This window comes from Mixophyes fleayi, chromosome 3, assembly GCF_038048845.1.
Source record: "Mixophyes fleayi isolate aMixFle1 chromosome 3, aMixFle1.hap1, whole genome shotgun sequence".
Lineage (NCBI taxonomy): Eukaryota > Metazoa > Chordata > Amphibia > Anura > Limnodynastidae > Mixophyes > Mixophyes fleayi.
In genome coordinates, this window is record NC_134404.1 from 203,945,268 (window position 1) to 203,971,305 (window position 26,038).

Here is a 26,038-nt window from a genome sequence, read left to right on the forward strand (position 1 = left end):
AGGGCTGGCAGTGTTCTTAAAATTCTCCAGTGACATTGTACTCTGCCATTGCTCACACAGAAAAAAGAGAGGTGTCAGTGTTCAGTGCTGAAACAGAAATAATAGGGCTGGCAGTGTTCTTAAAATTCTCCAGTGACATTGTACTGTGCCATAACTCACACAGAAACAGGAGAGGTAGCAGTGTTTTTGCCAGTCTACGTGCCATTGCTCATTCAGTGCTAAAACAGAAATAATAGGACTGGCAGTGTTCTTAAAAGTCTCCAGTTACATTGCTCTGTGCCATCGATATGGATCACTCCACAGAAGCACCAAGCAGCTGCTGGCACCAGTCATGATGATAGTAATCCCTCTACATCATTTGCTAAAGCCTATGTTAAAGTGCATAGTGGTTTTAAGTCAGGAAAATAAAATGTACAAAAACATCTTTTACCTCAGTAAAGAAATAAACACCTGTAATCAAGGCAAGCTTAACTGCAGAAAAAAAATAAAAGTGCCAACATGCCATTCTACACATGCAGTGGCAAGGAAAGATTCAGGCCTTCATCTTTCTGTATGAGTGCTAGTTCTGCAATTGTCATTGAGGCATCTTCTTGTAAGGTCAGTTATGACGATGCAAGACCTTGCCATTCTGACTCCAACAGTGGTGCCCAAATACTTTTAAGTGTAAAAGTCGAGCTGGAAGAAATCAGCAAGACATTAGAAGAATCTGTATGTTCAGATTCAGAAATGATCTCTGTGTATCACCGGCTTCACTAAGAGGCATACAGCTGACAACCTGCTTGATAAAGAGAAGGACGCTAGCTAATGCTGGAATGCTTATTACATTTTTTGGTATAATGGCCCAAACAAACCAAGCACTTCAGCTACAAAAGTGTCACTCCTTGTCGCTGAAGTGCTTGGTTTGTTAAACTGTGCATGTCCTTTTTATGATCCAACTTAAGGGTGTGTGGGAGGGCCAAAGACAATTCCATCTTGCACCACTTTTCTTTCCTGACACTGCTGTGTGGCACTGGCAATTTTACATACATCTGATATATACTGCTATGTGTTTGTGCCATTGCTCTAACCAGCCTCTTGCTGCAGTTTTACAGTTCATTGACAGCACTGTTCGTTTAGCTGCCTTAAGCCCATTGCTAGCTTGTTTTGTGGGGGCCCAAACAAAGCAATCACTTCAGATACAAGAGTGACAGTCCTTGTCGCTGAAGTGCTTGGTTTGTTATACTGTACCTGCTACCCCTCCTGTTTCTGTGAGAGTTTGTTATAGCTTTTAACATATGGGTGGGTGGGAGGTCCCAAGGACAATTCCATCTTGCACCACTTTTCTTTTCTGCCACTGTTGTGTGGCAATGTTTCATTGATGTGCTATAAACTGCCGTTTGTTTGTGTTGTTGTTCTGTCGCTTAGCATCCAGCCAGCTCGCTGCAGTCTTTGTCTGAAAGTGTATGAAAATAATATTGTGACCTGTGAGGTTGTCAAAATTGACTGGGAATTAATGGAAATTAGTGTTATTGAGGTTAAGATTAATGTAGGAACAAAAAAAGAGCAACATTATTTGATTTTAGCATAGTTTAGAAATGTTTGTAAAAAATACAGATCCAAAACCGAAACCGAGACACCCAAGGGCGATTTTACCAAAACACGAACTTAATACATATCCAAAACCAAAACGCGGGGGTCAGTGAACATTTCCAATATATATATATATATATATATATATATATATATATATATATATATATAATATATATAGCTAAATGTGTTTTAACTAAGCTTGGTGGGGAAGGGTTGATGTGAGCAAATACTAATATAAAACATGATGATGTAAAGTACTGCTTTTTATCCACTATGGCTTTATTCAGAAAACTATTCCCTTGTAGAAAACAGATGCTCTGAACAGAACATGACAAGGAAGAAATGGCACAAATTAGTCCCAGTAGCATATAATAAACATAAACACGACCTGAAAGTCATTGCTGATCTGTTTCTCTCTGCCAAAAAGCAAGTCTCTCGATTCATTGTTTTAAAGCTATTATTGTTGCTATTACTTGGTTGCAAGTTTTAAATTGTTACTTTTGTTGAAAAAACTCTGAAGCTACTATTTTTAATTTGGAGCAGTACAGTTCAACTTATTAGGCGTAGAGGACAGATTTTTTATTAGTGAGACAAAAATAGGGACTTATACATTGATTATCTCTTATTTTTGGTCATATTTTGTGAACCTGCAGAGACTTTGTATATACCTTATTTTGCAATGTGCTGGATACAGGCATTAGCAGAATGATTTCATTATCTGCACTGTTGAGGAGCTTATGCATTAGTAATGTTTTCAGCACAAAGGCGTGCACTATTAATTTACAGACATTAACTTCCATCAGGGTAGGCAAGATGTGGGGTGGGGAGGTGGAGAAGAGGGCAACTGGGACATTCTTGCTTTAACAAATTATAGCTGGTGTTGAGAGATAGGAAGTGTATATCAGTCATCCAGTCATCCATTTGATACACATTTGACACACTCTGTGCCTATTCTATAGTTATACCACTTCTGTGACCACAACACTATATAGGCACATTTGTCTAAATGGCTGCAAGGGAAGAAATAGTTACAGTCAAGAAAATTGTGCATACAGGCATAGAATGTACTGAGGTATCATGTGCCCCTCAGGTACACACACAGGTACTTGCTTTGCATCCGTGGTGCAGTAATGCACTGTCAATTCAATTTCCCAATGGCATTATGGACAATGAACACAACGAGTAGTTTTTTGATAAGTTACAGTGATAACAGATTGGAATGATTGTACCATGTGTTCAAGACAAGCACTCATATGTACGAGCACTTATATGACTTGCATTTTGTTTGTCTGAGTAAGAATTCTACTCATAATGGACATCAGTGTATGATACAAGTCCCTACTTAGTTGCTATTGCATATGCCTATAAGCTATCCCAAGAAATATCTGTCCTTTGTCTCTTAGACTCTTTTATTTCCTAGCAGTTTATTTGGGATTACCTCTTACCATCAGTATCTTGCCATTACTGACCACTCCTACTGGTGCACTCTTGAGTGCCAACAGCTCCTTCATGGGCACCTGGAACTGCTTTCCTCTGGGTGTACTGCAGCATCTCTGCTGATTGACTCATGGCACTGGGTTTAACACAAGACAGGGGAACTGATAGAGTTTAGCTCTTATTTGTTGGTCACAGGATACAGCAGGCAATAAGTAACATGCATGATCTTGAAAGCATAATGGTGTTTTACTGCACTTAAAGTGTATTTACAAGGACTATTACACACTGGGGATCATCCAGAAGTACAGATGGAATACTTAATGGAAAACAAAGGACTAGGTGACCCCTTTTTATATAGTTTCTGCACGTATGCTAATAGAAGGTAATCCAGCCTCCTGTCTCTTTAACCTTTCCAGTCTGAGTCATTCAGGTTGCATGTGAATCAGTCTGTAGGAGTTTCACACTTGTAACATTCTTGCTAGTGGCAGGGGTATACCTCCCCCTTGTACACAAGATTACAGAGTGAGAAAGAATCTGCCTCCTCTCCACCCCTGGTACCGTTGCGTCTATGGCATAAGACTTAATCTTGAAACCTTCCACCTAAAATAATTTCAGGAGACTTGCTCCGAGGTCTGTATCTCTCCTCAAGCTGAATTAGCTCTACAGGCTGAGTAGTCAGATCTCAGGACAACAGTCCCCCCGTGGACAAGGGCCAGTGTAATATATATTACAGAGGTTGACTGAGTTCAATAAGTCCTTGATAATCCCATATGAAATTAACATTGGACCAGTAAGAAAAAGGACAATTTATTGTTTGTTTGTTTCATTATCATAACATTTTTTTACTGCTGTAACTGAATTTTCTTGCTTTCCCTAATTTGCAGTAAATGTAGGGGTGAAACTACCGTGGTTGCAACAGTAGTGATCTAGATGGGTCCCACTTGCTGAACATATCTGCTGTAGGAACAGAATGATGACATATAAAAGAGTCATGTCTGCTTGGAAATTGATCTTATAGCAGCAAAATCTGTTATTGGTTGATAGATCTCCACTTATGGTTATGTACTGAACTGCAACAGCCAATGAGAGTTCAGTGCAGAACAAGAAATGGTGCTCTGTAAGCTAACGATAGTACATACTGATAGAAGCTTTAGTATCTGCAAGAAGCACCTTTCCTTCTATAAACTTCTCTAGTATGTGCGTGTGCGTGAGTGGGGGGTTGAGGGCTGCTTGGGAAGGCTTGATGGGGGTGTGATGGTGTGGTGCATACCGGCTACTGAGTGAATTGGTGAAAATGGATATGGATATTGTATATATAAAGGACACAAGCTGAGTAAGGCAAATGCCTCATGATGTGCTGTGCTCACCCCGTGTGGGAATATTGCAATAGCACCCCAGAAAAACTTTTTTAAATGCTTGTAAACAGAATTTTAATTTATAGGTGTAAATGAGACATAATACACATTGAGTAATAATATTTATCACAGTTGCTTGCCTTGTCTTAGCCAGCCATTTTGTAGCAAGCAGAGACTTTTGTCGTTTTAGCAACTGAAAGTCAAAAATCACTCTAGTATGTATATCAATGCTCTCCAGGGTGCTGAAGTACTTCTTCGGTGGTGCAAAAGAAATCTATTCTAGGACATATAGAAACTTAACCTATTTGCCTAAAAAAAGTGAGTATTTCACAGAGTAGACTGTTAATTTAAAAGAAAAATAACGAATAACGCATTTAGGCACTAATGTTGGGCGATAAGGCCTGGCTCGCAGTCGGTATACCTTTATGCAGTAGATGCATTTATCATAGCGGGGCATATTCAATTAGTCATAATGTTCCTCCGAACATTGAGGCTGATCACGTTTTTAGGGACTACGGGAACCTCAACACCGCACATTTCTCCTTTCACCCCTATGGGGACGAAGAGAAATTTGCAATGTTCAATCGTCGCGGAGTGCCTTCACAACCGTTCTGGAGGCACTCTGTGGCTAATTGAATATGCAATAGTATGCGGAGTCACGCCAATCTTAAGATGCATAACTTAATTCTGTCATTTTTTCAAACACATTTTACATTTGCATTTTTTTAAGTAAAATGCATCCAACTCTACATGATCTCACCAAAAGGAACTATGATAGCAAAACAAAATAGTGTACATATTTTTTATGGATCCATTTGGCTTAATGAGTACAAAGCATACGTGATTCCAGATGGTGATGCTACTTCAAGTAATCCATGGAGGGGAAATTATACAATACTTCTTATTGCAACAGATTTCCCCTCACAAATATTATTTTATTAGCTCATACCCTTAGATTAAATATTTAAATTCCACTTCCCAGTGAAAAGAAGAATAATGACAACTATGGGCTCCAATGCAAATAAAGAACATTATTATGTCATAACTAAAACTGTTAAAGTACATTTATTTTCAGAAGTAGAAGTTTTAATACAGTCCATTCAAAAATAGAATATAAATAATATATACATTTAAATAGCAAAACATTGTATAATTCTAAATTTGTATATGCCAAAGTAACAACATGAAAATATGTTGTATGGCTGAGACATAGACTATATTAGTCGCTTTACCATCTGTTCAAGTACAGAGGTAAATTTTCTCATTAACTTAATCAACCTGTACTCTCAGGCCCCCCCTAGGACTAGCAGGGGTGGACTGTGCTAGCGGCAGGGCAAGGGGGGCATTTAATACAGCAAAAAATAAAAAAATAATAAAAAAAAAATAAAAATTTTTTTTTTTCTCATTATACTTCCTGTAAGGTATATGGAGGTTTCCCTTACATTGATTTTCATTATCTTACCAAAAGGTGTATTTGTAATACTGTAAAGAGAAGATAATTAGTATTCTTGCCTTCCTGGAAACACCACAAATCATTTTCCTTTACATATAAACTGTTTATAAACTGATGTTTCCTTGGCTATTATAACAGCCAGAACTAACTTGTTCTTTTGACATACAAAGTTTACGTAACATTTAAAACAGTTGACCAATGTTGTGCCCAATACTTTTAAACTAAAACCTAAACAGTAAAATTACTGCACTTTATGCTTTTACCATTTTGTGACATCATTGTAAGGGTTTCATCTGTTCACAGGTATCTTAGGCACACACGTTTATTCTGTTGCCTTTTATGCACCTCACACGGCACTGTGTCTGCATGGCCACACATAAGTTGGCTTTTCGGTGCAACCACTATGACGCTAAATAGCCTGATCTGTATATGCCCACATATAAACGCATGTCCAATGTCCTAAGAGTAAGGGGGCATTGGCAATGTCTTTATTTTCTGTTATACTTGTACATTTAGTTTGCGGAACTAGTGCTTTGGGCGCTTGTGCAGAAATAAAAAAGCATATTATAAGCGGAAAAAAATGCAATTTGCATGCAACTCAACATGACCCCCCTAAATGTCCCCTTACTCTTATGACTTTGTTAAGTCATAAATGAGGCTAACATGAGCGGTATTTTAGGAGAAAAGGGCCAATTTTTTAAGGGGATGATCCAGAAATGATAATGTTCAGGGGCCTGATTCATTAAGGATCTTAACTTAAGAAACTTCTTATTTCAGTCTCCTGGACAAAACCATGTTACAATATAAGGGGTGCCAATTAGTATTCTGTTTTGGACATAAGCTAAATACTGACTGTTTTTTCATGTAGCACACAAATACTTGATAGCTTATTTGTACACTGAAATTTAAAGTTGATATTTGTGTGCTGCATGAAAAAACAGTCAGTATTTAACTTATGTGCAAAACAGAAAACTAATTTGCACCCCTTGCATTGTAACATGGTTTTGTCCAGGAGACTGAAATAAGAAGTTTCTTAGGTTAAGATTCTTAATGAATCAGGCCCCAGGACTTTAAAATTATGGTTTTTTTTTGTTTTTTTCTGTATGAGTATTTACATCTATTACCACAAATGGTCAGATTAAATATTTCCCCCGAACCTATATATGCCTTAAAAAATATGTTCTTCTAGTTTATTATATAACAATCTCTTTATACATATTCCCTATGATGACCTGACCTACATTCAAGTAACAGGCTTTGCATTCCTTCAGGCTTCGAGAACTTTAGCAGGTTCAGCTGTGCCCATGTTGTCTTCACAAAGATGAAGAGGAACTTTTATCATACCTTCAATGCTAGAGTACAAGTTTCCTACAACTAGAATAACATTGAAAAATATAAGGATGACCTAGTTCTGTCTAATTCTTTCTACAGTGTTTTGCTATATAGTTTTAATTGCTTACATCAGTTCAAGGATTTATCGTTTTAGATCTTATCTTAAACAACATAATAAGTCGATGTTCAGAAGCTTTGGTAATTTCTTTGAAAAAAGTAAACAATATTTTTTAAATGCAATTTGTGTATTTCTCCCTTTTTATCTCCACAGTGCACAGAATGTTTTTCCCTTTCAATTCAAAGTAATTGGATCCCTTGGGTAACTTAAAAAAATCTGTTTTTGACCACTAGGAAATAAAAAAAATAAATGTTTTGCCAGTTTGTTGACTGTCTCCATTTTATTTAATTATAACCTGTATGGCCAAATTAATGATACCTAAAGCCCTTGAAATATTTTGAAAGAAGGCATTAATTCCAGCATGTCCATGGTTTATTTTCCTTTTTATCAACACTAAAGATGATTTAAAGGATAATCAGTTCAGTGTAAAGTAGAATTGCACACAGATTTGGTCACATATCAGGATATTCAGCTTTAAAAACAAGACTGTCCCAGGGCAATTGTCTTCCTGCCCTCCACCAATCCCTTGTCCGCATTTCCATGAAATTGCAGTTTTGTTACAATGCATTCAATAGGATTCATTTGGGTAATCTATTTTTGCAATGTAACAATTTTCATCTTTGTTGTTTTTCCAGGTAACATAATTTGAGAACCTTGGAATAAAAACACAAACAGATTTCTAATAAACATTGGAACATAGTGTACAAATATATCCATATTTATGGTGACTACTAGTATTCTAAGCATTAAATAATCTGCAAAAAAATATTATGGAGCTGATGCAGTGTGCATAGAGTAAAAATTAAAAAAACACACTTATGTGCATTCAGACCTGCGTGTATTTGACATTTGTGCCCCCGTATGAGAGAGGGGAACAGGGAGTGAAGAAGCGGTTTTACGTAGGCTGAATACAGTTTGGGCATGTTCATACAACAGGGGCTGTTGCAGAGGGCAGGTGCAAGTACACATTGATCATGACAACCTGCAACATTACCTACTAGCTTCTAATTGGATGATTGCAGAATCACCTCTCTTGCAGATACTACTTCCTTCACTGCTTGCAGCCATATTGCAGACATTTAGTGGGCATTTGTTTGTGACTTTGTTGCCTTTTGTAGGCAGATTGGAGTTCTGTACAGGTAATTTATCACTTGGCGTAAAGCTGGGACATATGCTGATGAATTTTGGCATTTTATCAGATGAAGGAGGTTTGCCTACTCTTCCGGGAGTCCAGGAGGAAATTTGGGAGCCTCCCAGAACTTCCAGGCTAGACTCTCCACTGTTTATTGCAAAAGAAGCATAAATGCAGGGATGCCCACTGCTAAACATCTTTGGCCTGAGTCATTAAGGAAAGTAAGGCAAAAAAGGAGTAATTGTTCTCTGGGACAATTCATCTTAAAATACAGGGGTGCAAATTAGTTTATTATTTTGTATGTAAGTTAAATACTGGCTGGTTTTTCATGTAGCACACAAATACTTGATAGCTTTGTTTTTACACTGAAATGTAAAGTTGATCTAGGACATGCCGTATCCCAACTATAAATCTGTCCTCACATTTTAAATTTACCTCCCCCTCCAATGCAGCATGGTTTTCCCAGTGCATAGTTACTCCTTTTATATGCTTTGCCCTCCTTAATGACTCAGGCCCTTTGATTGTTTACTAAATGGTAGGCTTTGCACACCAAGGTGTGTGCCAACTCTCAGCTCTCAGCTTTGTGTGATTGAGGGGAGTGAGTGAGTTGTAGGCCAACATTAACTCTTGAAATTAGCCGTTTCTGGGCATCGTCATACTTTATAAGGACCACATCACTTTAGTGGGGGAAATCTGACAAGAATAGATAGTTACAATTAGGAAGAAATTAAGGGGTATGTTTACTAAACTGCGGGTTTGAAAAAGTGGAGATGTTGCCTATAGCAACCAATCAAATTCTAGCTGTCATTTTGTAGAATGTACAAATGATAACTAGAATCTGATTGGTTGCTATAAGCAACATCTCCACTTTGTCAAACCCGCAGTTTAGTAAATATACCCCTCGGACTGCACTTAGGTGAGTGGGGAGTCTAATCTGAATCTAATTGTAACACCCCTTCTGTATTATGCATTGTGAGGGTGTATATATATTGAATGATGTAGATGCTTCTCACCTCGGTACTTGTTTTTCAGTGCTTCCACCCGAAACGCTGCTTTTTCTTCTGGGGGTGTTCTAAAGATACACCAGGGGGAGATTCGGGAAACCCCCTGCCCAGCATTAACACTCTGTAACAAACTGTGTACTGCAAAAGTCATCCAGGCACATTTATTGAAATGGAAACCCTAAATGCAGCTTTGTGATTTTATAGAAAAATATACTTTAGTATAATTTGAAATAATAGTGCGAACAATACAATACAGTAATAAGACAGTGTGGATGAAAGTGGAGCACCACTTCTTACTATGAACACTAAATTAACACAATAACTCACAATAAATCAATAACATTAACAGCATACAATATAAACATTAATTATCACAGCCTTATACACTGGAAAAATATATCCGATACCTTGCTTGCTCCTGATACTGGGAATATCTCACAGGGTGAATGTATATATTTTCCTTATAGCTCTACAATGTACTGCCAAACACACACATCAGCAGTGTTCAAACATGCCACAAAAATGGAGCAGTGCACTGCAAGTTGGGGCCCTTCTGTATGGATGCAGCATGGCATGGAAGAAGCATATGTCCAGTTTGCAGCTTTTAGAGGTCTTTAAATCACTTGCAGTGAGGTACAGCAGTCACAGTATGCAAACCCTCCTGTAGCAACAACTGTAAAATCCTTTCTTATTTGTATTCTGGGACCCATCTATCCCTGACTCTTCAGTCCTTGTGGCCGGATATAGTCCAAACCCCACTTGAATAATAACAGAGGTAAAATAACCAGTAACTTATCTGCACCAGTGTGTGTCACAGGTCTGAACTTGATTATCTTCAAAATGGCTGACTTGTAAAATGTCCTTCTTCAGAGGTGCATGCAAACCTCCTCCTACAGCTTCAAACTGTGACTTCCAGCAGGTTCTGTTCAGGACTCCACTCTGCTCTGATATCTCTGCAGACTGTCTGTTCTCTCTGCTCAGACCACCCATCCAGTGCCCTTCTGCCTAGGGTCACCTATCTGGACTGGTCACACAGCTCAGTCTCTCCCAGGATGCTCCTCTCTCTCTCTCCCTCTCCGCCCTCTGGTTTCACAGTCTTAGGCTCCGCCCCTTATCATAATAGCCTTGTGGGAGATGTAGTTTCTCTTCCTGGACTGGTAAATAGCTATATCCATCTCTTTTTTTACTGATGCAATTGTGATTATTAGCCCCTGGGTGCTCAAGTCCAATTGCAGCATCCCCAGGGGTTACATAATGTAAAGAGTAGCAGTGTGCAAAAGTGTAAATGGTACTTTAAAGTCCAACTTCCTACGACTTTAGAACTATTTATGAAATAAAAATGGTCTGTTTTACTCCTAAAATACTGCTTGGTTTAGTCAAATTTATATCTATAAATAATCATGAATAAGGGGATATCAGTCTTTTCATATGTGGCATTTTATCATATTTGAAGCTTATTTTTATACTAGTATATATTTCTAGGTGCATCTATACTTAAATAATGTGCTTCTCCTCCAAAGTGCAGTCAGAAGGTATAAAATACATTCCCATTGAAAGCACGGCGTGAGACCTGACCTCTGCCAGCTTTAACCTGCTGCAAAATCCAAAATGTTTTGCGTAATAGAAATGTCTCTGTGCCACATAGCAATGAACTCCTAAAATGTACCCTCTCTAACTCTTCATCTCATTTTGATAATCTTGCTACACAAAATGAAATCTGGTTTCATAGTAGGCAGTGCTTGATACTGTAGAGCATTAAAGCAAGGTAGTCTGATGTAATGTGCTCTCTTTGGCTGTGCTTACTGCATCACATATATGTTTATTTTACATTGAACAATTGTGTAATGTGGCATTTCCCAAGTCTTGTGTGAGTGTAATGCTGATAGACAAGGGCAACTGTCATTGGTCTAAGTAAAATTTATCCCGTCTGTATCTGGTGACAGGATGGCTATAGAAGTGCTTTTTTAATCAGTATTGCTTAGCTCATAGCTGTGCAACGATGAAATAGTTTGTTAAAAAAAATAACGCTTTTTGGGATTCGTTCATGTGATTTTCTCCTAAGGCTCATTAGTGCTTTCACTAAAGTTCTAGTGCTGGAGCGAAATGGATAGATGAAATGAAATAGAAATAGAGGCATTGAGTATTAGTGGAAATCAAGTGCACCGCATCAAGTTTTTTCCCTGAGGTAATATGATGCCTGTGACGGTGTGTTCACAACTATTATGTATTTACACTTCTATTTTTCTTGCCTTGGATGGCAGGTGATAGCGAAAATGATTTACTGTCCATGTTGACACTGTCAGACCTATTGACAAAATGGGGTATATTTACTTAACTAGGGGGTTGAAAAAGTGGAGATGTTGCTTATAGGAACCAATTAGATTATAACTTTAATTTATTTAGTGCATTCTACAAAATGGCAGCTAGGGCCTGATTGGTTGCTATAGGCAACATCTCAACTTTTTCAAACCCGCAGTTTAGTAAATATACCCCGATATGTCCATTCTCTGTGCATCACACATTTCTCTGACAATTGAACAGTGGACTATTAGAGCATTTGTATGGTGAAGCATGCTATTTTCTCTATCAGGAGGACTATAGTGTATACTATTAAGTGGTTACACTTACTTACAGGCCCTACAATTTTCTTTCTTTTTTATATACACATTTTTTCTTTTATTTTTGTGCTTTTTATTAGAGATGAGCGCACTCGGATTTCTGAAATCCGAGCCCACCCGAACGTTGCCGATCCGAGTTGGATCCGAGACAGATCCGGGTATTGGCGCCAAATTCAAATCTGAAACTGAGGCTCTGACTCATAATCCCGTTGTCGGATCTCGCGATACTCGGATCCTATAAATTCCCCGCTAGTCGCCGCCATCTTCACTCGGGCATTGATCAGGGTAGAGGGAGGGTGTGTTAGGTGGTCCTCTGTCCTGGTAGATCTCGTGCTGTGCTGTTTAGTTCTGTGCTGTGCTGTTTAGTTCTGTGCTGTGCTGTGCTGTGCTGTGTTCTGCAGTATCAGTCCAGTGGTGCTGTGTGCTGTGCTCTGTCCTTCTGAGGTCAGTGGTGCTGCTGGGTCCTGTGCTGTGTCCTGTTCAGTCCAGTGGTGCTGTGTCCTGTGCTCTGTGCTTCTAAGGGCATAGTTATTTCCCCAATATTCCCCTGTGTTTAAAAAAATAAAAAAAAGTTATTTAAAAAAATACCAAAAACTAATTTAATTTTTTTTAATTACCACAAAATTTGCACAACCAATCCTGCAGTATAAGCCCATTGGTACTGCAATATTACCAAGTTCACACATTCAGCAGTAAAAGTCCAGTGATACTGCAATATTACAAAGTTCACACATTCTGCAGTATCAGTCCAGTGGTGCTGTGTCCTGTGCTCTGTCCTGCTGAGTTCCGTAGTGCTGCTGGGTCCTGTGCCGTGTCCTGTTCAGTCCAGTGGTGCTGTGTCCTGTGCTCTGTGCTTCTAAGGGCATAGTTATTTCCCCATTATTCCCAAGTTTTTAAAAAATAAAAAAAAGTAAAAAAAAATAAAAAATTAAAAATTAAAAACAAAATATATAATTATAACCAAATTTGCAAAACCAATCCAGCAGTATAAGTCCATTGGTACTGCAATATTACAAAGTTCACACATTCTGCAGTATCAGTCCAGTGGTGCTGTGTCCTGTGCTCTGTGCTTCTAAGGGCATAGTTATTTCCCCATTATTCCCAAGTTTTTAAAAAATAAAAAAAAAGTAAAAAAAAATAAAAAATTAAAAATTAAAAAAAATATATATAATTATAACCAAATTTGCAAAACCAATCCAGCAGTATAAGTCCATTGGTACTGCAATATTACCAAGTTCACACATTCTGCAGTATCTTGTGCTACATATAATGGAGACCAAAAATTTGGAGGATAAAGTAAGGAAAGATCAAGACCCACTTCCTCCTAATGCTGAAGCTGCTGCCACTAGTCATGACATAGACAATGAAATGCCATCAACGTCGTCTTCCAAGCCCGATGCCCAATCTCGTAGTACCGGGCATGTAAAATCCAAAAAGCCCAAGTTAAGAAAAAGTAGCAAAAAGAGAAACTTAAAATTATCTGAGGAGAAACGTAAAGTTGCCAATATGCCATTTACGACACGGAGTGGCAAGGAACGGCTTAGGCCCTGGCCCGTGTTCATGACTAGTGGTTCAGCTTCACCCACGGATCATAGCCCTCCTCCTCCTCCCCCCCCCTACAAAAAATTGAAGAGAGTTATGCTGTCAGCAACAAAACAGCAAACAACTCTGCCTTCTAAAGAGAAATTATCACAAATCCACAAGGCGAGTCCAAGGATGTTGGTGGTTGTCAAGCCTGACCTTCCCATCACTGTACGGGAAGAGGTGGCTCGGGAGGAGGCTATTGATGATGTAGCTGGCGCTGTGGAGGAACTTGATGATGAGGATGGTGATGTGGTTATTGTAAATGAGGCACCAGGGGGGGAAACAGCTGATGTCCATGGGATGAAAAAGCCCATCGTCATGCCTGGTCAGAAGACCAAAAAATGCACCTCTTCGGTCTGGAGTTATTTTTATCCAAATCCAGACAACCAATGTATGGCCATATGTAGCTTATGTAAAGCTCAAATAAGCAGGGGTAAGGATCTTGCCCACCTAGGAACATCCTCCCATATACGTCACCTGAATAACCTTCATAGTTCAGTGGTTAGTTCAGGAAATGGTTCTAGGACCCTCATCGGTACAGGGACACCTAAATCCCGTGGTCCAGTTGGATACACACCAGCAACACCCTCCTCGTCAACTTCCTCCACAATCTCCATCAGATTCAGTCCTGCAGCCCAAGTCAGCAGCCAGACTGAGTCCTCCTCAATACGGGATTCATCCGAGGAATCCTGCAGCGGTACGCCTACTACTGCCACTGCTGCTGTTGCTGCTGTTAGTCGGTCATTTTCCCAGAGGGGAAGTCGTAAGACCGCTAAGTCTTTCACAAAACAATTGACCGTCCAACAGTCGTTTGCCATGACCACAAAATACGATAGTAGTCACCCTATTGCAAAGCGTATAACTGCGGCTGTAACTGCAATGTTGGTGTTAGACGTGCGCCCGGTGTCCGCCATCAGTGGAGTGGGATTTAGAGGGTTGATGGAGGTATTGTGTCCCCGGTACCAAATCCCGTCGAGATTCCACTTCACTAGGCAGGCGATACTAAAAATGTACAGAGAAGTACGATCAAGTGTCCTCAGTGCTCTAAAAAATGCGGTTGTACCCACTGTCCACTTAACCACGGACATGTGGACAAGTGGTTCTGGGCAAACGAAGGACTATATGACTGTGACAGCCCACTGGGTAGATGCATCCCCTTCCGCAGCAACAGCAACAGCTGCATCAGTAGCAGCAACTACAAAATGGCTGCTCGTGCAAAGGCAGGCAACATTGTGTATTACAGGCTTTAATAAGAGGCACAACGCTGACAACATATTAGAGAAAATGAGGGAAATTATCTCCCAGTGGCTTACCCCACTTAGACTCTCATGGGGATTTGTGGTGTCAGACAATGCCAGTAACATTGTGCGGGCATTAAATATGGGCAATTTCCAGCACGTCCCATGTTTTGCCCACACCATTAATTTGGTGGTGCAGCATTACCTCAAGAGTGACAAGGGTGTGCAGGAGATGCTTGCGGTGGCGCGCAAAATTGCTGGACACTTTCGGCATTCAGCCAGTGCCTACCGCAGACTAAAGGCACATCAAAAAAGCATGAACCTGCCCTGCCATCACCTCAAACAAGAGGTTGTGACGCGCTGGAACTCCACCCTCTATATGCTGCAGAGGATGGAGGAGCAGCAAAAGGCCATTCAGGCCTACACAGCCACCTACGACATAGGCAAAGGAGTGGGGATGCGCCTCAGTCAAGCGCAGTGGAGACTGATTTCCGTGTTGTGCAAGGTTCTGCAGCCATTTGAACTTGCCACACGAGAAGTCAGTTCCGACACTGCCAGCTTGAGTCAGGTCATTCCCCTGATCAGGCTGTTGCAGAAGCAGCTGGAGAAAGTGAGGGAGGAGCTGGTAAGCCATTGCGATTACATCAAGCATGTAGCTCTTGTGGATGTAGCCCTTCGTACGCTTTGCCAGGATCCGAGGGTGGTCACTCTTTTAAAGTCAGAGGAATACATTCTGGCCACCGTGCTCGATCCTCGGTTTAAAGCGTATGTTGTGTCTCTGTTTCCGGCGGACACAAGTCTACAGCGGTGCAAAGACCTGCTGGTCAGGAGATTGTCCTCTGAAGAGGACCGTGACATGCCAACAGCTCCACCCTCATTTTCTTCCACATCTATGGCTGTGAGGAAAAAGCTCAGTTTTCCCAAAAGAGGCACTGGCGGGGATGCTGATAACATCTGGTCCGGACTGAAGGACCTGCCAACCATTGCAGACATGTCTACTCTCGCTGCATTGGATGCTGTCACAATGGAAAAAATTGTGGATGATTACTTTGCTGACACCATCCAAGTAGACATGTCAGACAGTCCATATTGTTACTGGCAGGAAAAAAAGGCAGTTTGGAAGCCCCTGTACAAACTGGCTCTATTTTACCTGAGTTGTCCTCCCTCCAGTGTGTACTCGGAAAGAGTTTTTAGTGCAGCGGGGAACCTGGTCAGTGAGCGGCGAAGGAGGTTGCTTCCTCATAACGTTGAAAAAATGATGTTTATAAAAATGAATAATCAATTCCTCAATGAAGTACAGCACTGCCCTCCAGATACTACAGAGGGACCTGTGGTTGTGGAGTCCAGCGGGGACGAATTGATAATGTGTGATGAGGAGGAAGTACACACTGTAGGGGGAGAGGAATCAGAGGTTGAGGATGAGGACGACATCTTGCCTCAGTAGAGCCTGTTTAGTCTGTACAGGGAGAGATGAATAGCTTTTTTGGTGTGGGGGCCCAAACAAACCAATCATTTCAGCCAAAGTTGTTTGGTAGGCCCTGTCGCTGAAATGATTGGTTTGTTAAAGTGTGCATGTCCTATTTCAACAACATAAGGGTGGGTGTGAGGGCCCAAGGACAATTCCATCTTGGAACTTTTTTTTTGCATTATATGACCAATCAACAGTCGTTTGCCATGTTCAAAAAGTAAAACCAAATTTAAACAAATTCAAGAAATTAAACCAAAAGTAAAATGCCCTGTCATAATTTAAAACAAGAGGTATTGACGTGCTCTAAAACTACTGTATTGTTGTTTATATTTTATAAACACTACACTTGAAAGCTTGAGTCTTTCAATAAAAAAGTAACTGTCCATTGCACGAATATTTGCAACAGGGACAATTTTAGGGTTAAGAAAGTCAACTAATAACACTTCGACGCTGTCTGTCTTTATAAACACTACACTTGGAAGTTATAGGAGGTATTGTGGCCCCGGCACCAAATTTACTACCGGGGCCACTCCACTGTGCAGTCCATATTTAGGTGTATCAGATATTAAACAACGGTGACAGTTGATGCCCAATATTTTAATTATATTGTGGCCTCGGTACCAAATTGTGTACCGGGGCCACCACACTACGCAGTCCATACCCTTTTTTGGTGGAATTCTGACCCGTGGAGGGTTTTTTAATTATATTGTGGCCTCGGTACCAAATTGTGTACCGGGGCCACCACACTACGCAGTCAAGATAGATAGATGCGTATCATAGATAAAGTACATTCAGTGGTGTGGGGCAAATTGAAAAATATTCAAAATGCACTGACATTATCAAAAACAAGAGGTTGTCACACGCTAAAACTCCAACATGTATATGATGGAGAGGATGGAGGAGCAGCCGTATGTGCAGTGTAATGCAGAACTGTTGAAGGTTTTTTATATATTTTATTGTGGTGCCCAGTGCCCACTCCTCTACGCAGTCCAGATACATTTATTGGTGCGAATCATAAAAGTTCAGGGTTTTTAATATATATTGTGGTGACCCACTCCTCTACGCAGTCCAGGTACATTTATTGGTGCGAATCATACAAGTTGATGGTTTTCTTATTATATATATTGTGGTGACCCACTCCTCTACGCAGTCCAGATACATTTATTGGTGCGAATCATAAAAGTTCAGGGTTTTTAATATATATTGTGGTGACCCACTCCTCTACGCAGTCCAGGTACATTTATTGGTGCGAATCATACAAGTTCAGGGTTTTTAATATATATTGTGGTGACCCACTCCTCTACGCAGTCCAGGTACATTTATTGGTGCGAATCATACAAGTTCAGGGTTTTTAATATATATTGTGGTGACCCACTCCTCTACGCAGTCCAGGTACATTTATTGGTGCGAATCATACAAGTTGATGGTTTTCTTATTATATATATTGTGGTGACCCACTCCTCTACGCAGTCCAGAAAGATACCTCGTTGCAACGTTTTGGACTAATAACTATATTGTGAGGTGTTCAGAATACACTGTAAATTAGTGGAAATGCTTGTTATTGAATGTTATTGAGGTTACTAATAGCATAGGAGTGAAAATAAGCCCAAAAACTTGATTTTTAAACTTTTTATGTTTTTTCCAAAAAAAATCCGAATCCAAAACCTTAAATCCGAACCGAGACCTTTCGTCAAGTGTTTTGCGAGACAAATCCGAACCCCAAAAATAATGAAAATCCGGATCCAAAACACAAAACACGAGACCTCAAAAGTCGCCGGTGCACATCCCTACTTTTTATATGCATATATTTTTTGGTATTTTTCAATGTGTCTGCAGACCTTGTTTTTATTTAGCTTTTGCAAATATCATTTCTTATACATGTGTTTGTCTTTATAAATTTACTCATTTATCCTTTACATCTCTGTCTCTGCATTACTATTTTACATTAGCGCCGGGGACTGTTGTTATATATTAATCACACATTTCTATACTTTACAGCAAGATTCATTGTTAGTAGTCTAGTTTAGAACTAATGTAGAATGCATTGACTCTTCCACCATGAACACCATGTGAGACTGCCTAACCACCACACCCAAATTTGAACAGGGTATCAACTGTACACAATGGTGCAGTGAACACTGAGGCCAAGATTTACTAAAGGACAGTTCGTTGAAACCACAAGTCGATGTTTTTGTGGCCAGCGTGTTAGATGTTGTGAAACCGCCCCATATCACCAGTAGTATCACCTTCCAGCCTCAAAGTGCCCTATAGTAAATATGGTGATTTGGAGCACTAAACCGCCTGAAATTTGTGTGGATGTGCAGCAGTTTCAAAACGCTACCAACCAAGATTTTCAGTAAATCTACCCTCAAGTGTTTTCATTTTAGATTGCTTGAATTGTATGTTTTCCACCATTAGTTGATTTATGCTTATATCACAGGTTTCACACAATGCCCAAAAAAATAAGTGTAAAAAATATGAAACTCAGACACCATTTAAAAAGTAAAACAAGTTTTGGAGATTTAATAACTTCAATTTAAGTGACTCCTGCTTTGTAGCGAAGAGGTTGCAAAACAAATAGCAATGCTATGGAGGAAGATGGGCATAGAGTTGATTATAATTGCAACTGCTGCTTATAATGATGATGATATTGATGGCACTGTGACAAAAAAGTGAAATATCCTCCGCCAGATTCTTTACATCTGTCCAATTATTGGATTAATGATTATAGATTAGATTCACTATCCCCTGATTTGGCACCCCAACAGACTCTCCCATCTCCCCCACTATATTACATATTGAAGATGAAACCGGTTGACCTGCCTGGCAGCTAGAGTCCAGAGAAATCTGTTCACCCAATTTACTCATTTATTTTTTCAATAATCCATTTGCCCCATTTAGTAAATCAGTGGTATGTTTCCATCTCTTGTGCTGGCTGGCTAATGCTGCAGGAATAGTTGCGTCAGGAAATAAGTGACATTGTGCCAACTCTGATGTAGAAATCTGTGCTGCACTGATAATTCCTCCTCCAAAAATGTCCTGCACATTCCAATCCTCCCACTTATACTCCGTCTAGATGCTAGCTGGTCCCAATACCATACAGGAATAAGCGGCAATGAGTATGTGAAATATTTTTCCTTATGAAGGAGTCAAGGGGGTTTAAGTTCACTGTGATATATTCATCAACCCCATTGTTTGTTATTGTTTGGGTATCAACCTCTGCTGCCATAATGGTCGATAGAGCTGCTTGTACATTGGAATCCACCTATATTGGCATAGCTGCATACCCTCACTTGCTGACATTGTTAGAGGCATACCTCCTGCGAATATGTTGGCATCTACAATTGTTGACATAGTAGTAAAGTGTACTGGCATAGTAGGACCTACCTCTGCCACCGTAGCTTCTAATACATGAGAATCAACCTCTTTGAGTACAGTCGTGGGCATTGCTGCTGACACAAACCTTAGCACTGCTGCCGCTAATTTATGTGTACTCAACTTTTGATCTTGTCATGCGCACTTCCAGTATAAAATGGTTATTAACCTCTGTTGGCATAGTCAAGGACACTGCTAGTAAAATATGGCCTACCACCTTTGCTGGTATATAATCATAGCACTTACAGTATATCCACCTGAAGTTTAATGTAATGTTCTGTTAGGTTTCCCATTAATTCTGATTAGGTTCTCTAAGAGGATCTTAGCCCAAATTATTGAGGGTTTGTATTTACACAATGTAGATGGAGTACATTTCAGTGCACTCTCACAAGGTCACTGCGTAGGATATGAGGTTTGATCGATCGTTAGCATAGGCAGATTAGAGGCTTAGTATGAACATATTACATGCATTGCCTACTTTATTCCAATTTTTCCGCATTGAATGTCCCCAGCAGGCTTTGCACTCACATGTACCCATTTGTGGAACCAGCTGGATGGAGTAGGAATCATATTAGTATGATGGCATATTAAAGCAAGGCACCAGAAACTTTAAAATGTTTTATGAAACATTGATGTACAATTTCAATTCAATAGTAGTGAGTCTCAAATATGTAGGCCTCAGCTCTAGGTGGAGTAGCAGACATAAGGTTAGGTCAAGGCATCAATATCCTATGAAGGATGAAAAATTTAACTTTCCTTAATGAATCAGCAAAATCAGATCAATGAATATGGTAGGCTTGTCTTTTGGCAAAACACCTTAGGTGCTTCAAGAGCTCCAATCAGCTATTTTGATGGTACATTGTAAGACATGGCAGGACATCTTTATTTCATATGCTGTTTTAGACTCTGTCCATATGAGTGTAATTCCAAAGAGTGCGATTTTGTGGCTTCTATAGGAGAGGGATAAAACTTTCCTCTTTTGAAAATTAACCTAAAAGACCAGAGCTGGTTAAATGTTAATCTATGTTGGAAGAGCACCCCCTCAAAAATAATACATTGTAAATTAATTTACTAATATTGTAATGAAGAGAGTCCTTATCCTTTTACAAATAAAAACTTTTAACATAACTCTTTTGAAGATTAGCACATTGGTAATCCTCTTTCCATAACAATGATACACTTTTGTATTCTGTTTTTCTTTTTTTTTCATGGACATGAGTCAACATGAATTCAGGAAAGACAATCATCATATCAAAATCCAGGCATTCCTCAAGGACTTCAGCCAAGGGGTGGACTTATTCCTATATTGCATGTATAAGACTGCTACACATTGCACCACCCACACTTTGTAGTCGTGGGTCTTTTAAACATGCTCTTGTCTCCCCTATACTCAAGAAACCGTCCCTTGATCCCACCTCTCTCTCTCTAATTACCGCCCTATTTCGCTTCTTCCTTTTGCCTACAAACTCCTTGAACGGGTTGTCTACAACCGTCTCACCTCCTTTCTCTCTTCTCACTCACTCCTTGATCCGCTCCAATCTGGTTTTTGCCCCCTCCGTTAATGACCTCTCACTAAATCTAAAAGACACTATTCCCTTCTTATCCTTCTTGACCTCTCTTCTGCGTTCGACACCATTGACCACGCACTCCTTTTGCAAACTCTCAATTTTATAGGCCCCTGTATCACTGTCCTCTCTTGGTTTTCCTCTTACCTCACCAACCGCTCCCTCTCAGTCTCTACACATGACTTCACAATCCCCCTCCTTTTCCCTTACCTGTTGGCGTTCCTCAAAGTTCCGTTCTTGGCCACCTGCTTTTCTCCCTCTACACCTCCTCCCTAGGTGTACTCATCCGCTCTTTTGGCCTCCAGTACTACCTCTATGCTGATGATACCCAAATATATCTTTCATCCACTGACCTCTCCCCTTCCATTCTGTCTCGTGTCTCCTGCTGTCTTTCGGCCATCTCATCTTGGATGTCCCAACGCTTCGTTAAACTCAATATTTCCAAGACTGAATTTATCGTCTTCCCCCCCTTCCAGGACTCTCCCACCTCCCCCCCTCTATTTCTGTTAATAACACTACCCTCGTTTCTGTCCCTCAAGTCCAATGCCATGGGGTCATCCTTGATTCCTCCCTCTCCTTTAAGCCTCACATTCTGTTCCTCTCAAAATCTGTTTCTTCCACCTTTGGAATATATCCAAGATATGCCCCTTTATCATCACGGAAGCTACGAAAATCCTCGTTCACTCGCTTGTAATATCTTGCCTTGACTACTGTAACCTCCTTCTCTGTGGCCTACCTGATTCTCACCTTGATCCTCTTAAGTCTATCCTCAATGCTGCTGCCCACCTCATTTGTCTCTGCCGCCGCTCCATCTCTGCTGTCTCCCTCCAACAGTCACTACATTGGCTCCCCATAGCCTACAGAATTAAATTTAAGCTCCTCACCCTCACCTTTAAAGCTTTTAATCAATCCTCCCCTACCTACATCTCCAATTCCATATCTACCGCTCTGCTGTGACCGCCGCCTCACTGTTTCACTGATCACCTCTTATCACTCCCGTCTCCAGGACTTTGTCCAAGCTGCTCCAAAGCTGTGGAACGATCTTCCACGTTCCATCAGGTTAGCATCTACTCTTAAAGGCTTCAAGTGTGCCCTTAAGACTCATTTCTTTATTCAAGTCTGTCAGTCCTCCTCCTAACTCCCTTGTCACGGCTCTCTCCCCCAGTTAGTACCACCCTATTTTTGTCTCCCCCTTTTCCTTTCCTTTAGAATGTAAGGTCTCAGGAGCAGGGCCCTCTTTCCTTGTGTGCTCCTTCTACTATTCCTTCACCCTCTGTACCTATTGGCCTGCCTCCCTAACCCTATTTTCTTAAGCTTTGGCCTACTTCTCGCTGATTTCTACCATCACTTTCACTCATTGTCCCAGTAATAATTTGATTTGCACTACAATGTTACCTGTGTCTGTGTATATATATTTTTGATCATTTTTTGTTCTTTCTGTATCATGTTGTGTCATGGCTCACTGTTTTCTGTATGTCGTGTACGGCGCTGCGGACCCTTTGTGGCACCTTGTAAATTAAAGATAATAATAATAATAATAATAATAATAATAATAATAATAAAATGTTGCACCAATGTGCAAGAAACAGTACACAGAGAGTCAGGCCTGTTTTTTCTAAGGTGGAATGCATTAATTCTAAGAATTTCAAATAATTGGATTTTGAACCTGTTTTAAATGCGGCTGGGAGTAAGAAAGATGTATTGAATGGAGTTTAGTAACCTAATTTTTCTCTTCAGTGCATAGTACATATTTGACTTTGTTTCCATGACTCTACTAATGTGATTATTATTGTTGGATCTCTAAAGCTATTTAGAGCTCTGAATCCATTGTGTGCATTTATTAACATATCCATAAGGTTACTATACATTTTGAGATGAGGTAAAACTTAGGTGCCAGCTTGATACATTTGTATATTTGTATATTTACCAACAAGCATCATTATGGTGATATTTCTCTGAAATTTAATAACATGCTACTCTAGGATATCAAAGTATAGAAGTACAGTAAATGTTTGAGGCATTAGTGATCTCCGAAATGTCAAGGGATTTATTAACGGCTAGTACTAATATTTCAGTATTAGGTAACAGATCCATCTGTTGGCAATTAATGCTCTCTGAATATACTGCCTCAGGAGAAATTAGTTCACATCTAGAGTTTGATCAACAGAGAAGTGCCTTAACACAGTACAACCTTTTCCGGCTATTAATTAAACTCTGGGCTACATGATCATGGCAGAGCCACATACTCCTACACCAAACATTTCTATGAGTGCTCAGAGGTTACAATAAAAAATATCTATTAACATATCCAATTATATATAGTTGGGCATAAACAGCAACATAGTCAATGCATGCGTATGGATAGAAAAATGACTATAGATTAAAATTAAAGTCACAATTAAAAATCAAACCTACACACCACAACAAATATAGCCCCACAGAAGCATTGAAGTTTAGAAAGTCAAAATTAAACAGTAACATAGTAATTAAAATGTGCAGGCTAGATGGAGTAGTCATCAAATTCTGCAATAGGACACATGAAGTAAAGTGTTATGGAATAATAGATTAAAGAATGTCTGCTGTATGTATCATGCTAGCCACTTGTTCAGAAAAAGCGTGTTTTATTTATTTATTTAGCCTTTAAACCAGATGCTCCATTTTCTTTTACACTATCAATGTGTGTGGGTCTTTAGCCATTCCAGATCCACCCAAACTACCAGTACACAAATTTTGAAGCTGAACAGAATTGTAGATTTATCCAGGAATGTCCACCCCACAAATGTTTAATTAGGTGTGGTACCACAGTTCAGGAACAAAGCCAGGAGGTGTCACAGTCCAATACATTAATCTTCCTATAGACACTTAGGGGTTGATTTTTAAAGGGCAAAAGCCCTATTGCCAGTTAAAACTACTGTTGCCAGCAGTAACCCCCATTGGTGGTATGATTCCCTAGCTTTTGCCTGCGATAGCTTCCCCATGAATTTGCATGTGGAAGCCTATCTAAGAAAGACTGCATCGAAACTTCTACCACCACAATAACCGTTCTGTCATCTCAGGATGGTGATAGGCTAAATAGTTAAAATAATGCGTTATTCTGTGAATAAAGCATAATTTTAAATAAATTAAGGTTTAAAAAACATTTTTTATGTTTTTAGTACATTTTGCTGAAAGCTCAAACCTGCAGAGACTGTGAAGCACTAAATTAACCCTTACAAATTCAAGCCAGTGTCGCTGGACAGTTGAGCTCAGCGACACTTAGAGCTACATATGTAATATGTCCTATTAAATTCTAGCTCGTCTATAACATGCTTGTATATATGTATCTATAATATAAAAGCCTAGCGGCGTGTGTTAGTCTGTGTGTGGAAAAAATCAAAACAAGCTGCAGCGCCACCTGCTGGGCGGAGTTCTACACTGACCTACTAAATTCCTAGCATTGTCTAATATCTAATATATAAAAGTAAAAGCCTGGCAGCGTGTGTTAGTGTGTGTGTGTGTGTGGAAAAAACTCTTTTCTCAGAAAGGATCATCCAATTGACCTGAAATTTGGTATGCTGACATTATTTGACAAAAAAATTAGAATAGTGAAGTCAGTTAACTTCCATCATCCCCCCTTCCCCCCGTGGGAGGGGTAGTAAAGGCTAAATTTACGAGTTGAGGGGTCAAACTCATTTTCGTGAGGTAATTTTACCTCATGAACACACATTAAAAAGGGCGCTTGCGTCGGTAAGTAACGCTCTTCCCCTCAGGAGGCCTGGGCTAGGCCCAAATGCATGACAAGAGCCTTTTTAAGACCTTAAGTAGCTTGATTTGACTAGAATGCATGAGTATAATGCACGGGTTAACTTGTGTATATATATATATATATATATATATATATATATATATTGGTCGAAGTGGGGATATACACAGTGGTAAATTAGCAGAATCTATTCCTTTAAAAAAATTAATGTTATTTGTAAGCGCACATGTAAATATTTCATTATGCCTTTTTTCAAGTTAATTGTATGTACATATATATCATATTTTTTAGGAGAAAGACCTTATCTTCACATTTAATGTATCAATGCATCGTTCCTGGTGGATGGAAAATGGCCCAGGGTGCATGGTAACCTCAGTGACTCCAGCTCCAGATTGGGCACCAGAGGATCATCGCTATATTACTATTTCTGCGTGTTTACTAGAATACCAGTATATAGAAGTGGCACACAGCTCTCTCCAGATCTTTTTTGCAGTAAGTAAAATGTTTTTTCTTTTTTATGACTCCACTAGAAGGTTCACCACTCTTCTAGTGGAGAAGATAAAATGTTTTAAACATTGGAAAGAATAAAAAATTGGGTGAAAGTTTAAAATCTATTTTCAGCAGTTATAATGTGATATAGCATGGGGGGGAAGAAACTGGTGCATGTCAACTATTTTTATATAACGAAGGCCAAAATGTGATAGGCAACATTTTATTCAGTGTCCAATTTCACATCAAAGTCACAAGAACATTTTGAATTAACAAAGAAAATGTGCACTTGGAGCTACTTAGAGTCTTTACAATTGTATGCAAACTTTATTTACATGTGATGGCTAAAATCAGAATCAAATTTATCCCAATGCTATTAACTTAATCAAGGTAGCTTTGGATTAATGCCAATAATACCTGCTAGTACTCATTCGTAGAACAACAGGATTGACTTGTTGAGTATTGGATGGAACCCTTTACTCTGATTTATTCTAGGGGGGGGATTCGATTGGCAGCGTTACTCATGAGAGTGACGTGGCCCACACACTATTACAGT

At 39.6% G+C, this 26,038-nt stretch overlaps 1 protein-coding gene across 1 annotated transcript in view; it reads left to right on the forward strand.

The window, feature by feature from the left end:
• NKAIN2 (sodium/potassium transporting ATPase interacting 2) overlaps positions 1-26,038 on the forward strand; it is an 856,165-nt gene that overhangs the window by 574,444 nt on the left and 255,683 nt on the right. Inside the window, exon 4 of the mRNA XM_075203011.1 lies at positions 25,285-25,485. Within this exon, the coding sequence (XP_075059112.1) occupies positions 25,285-25,485 (201 nt within the window). The remainder of the gene's footprint in view (positions 1-25,284; positions 25,486-26,038) is intronic.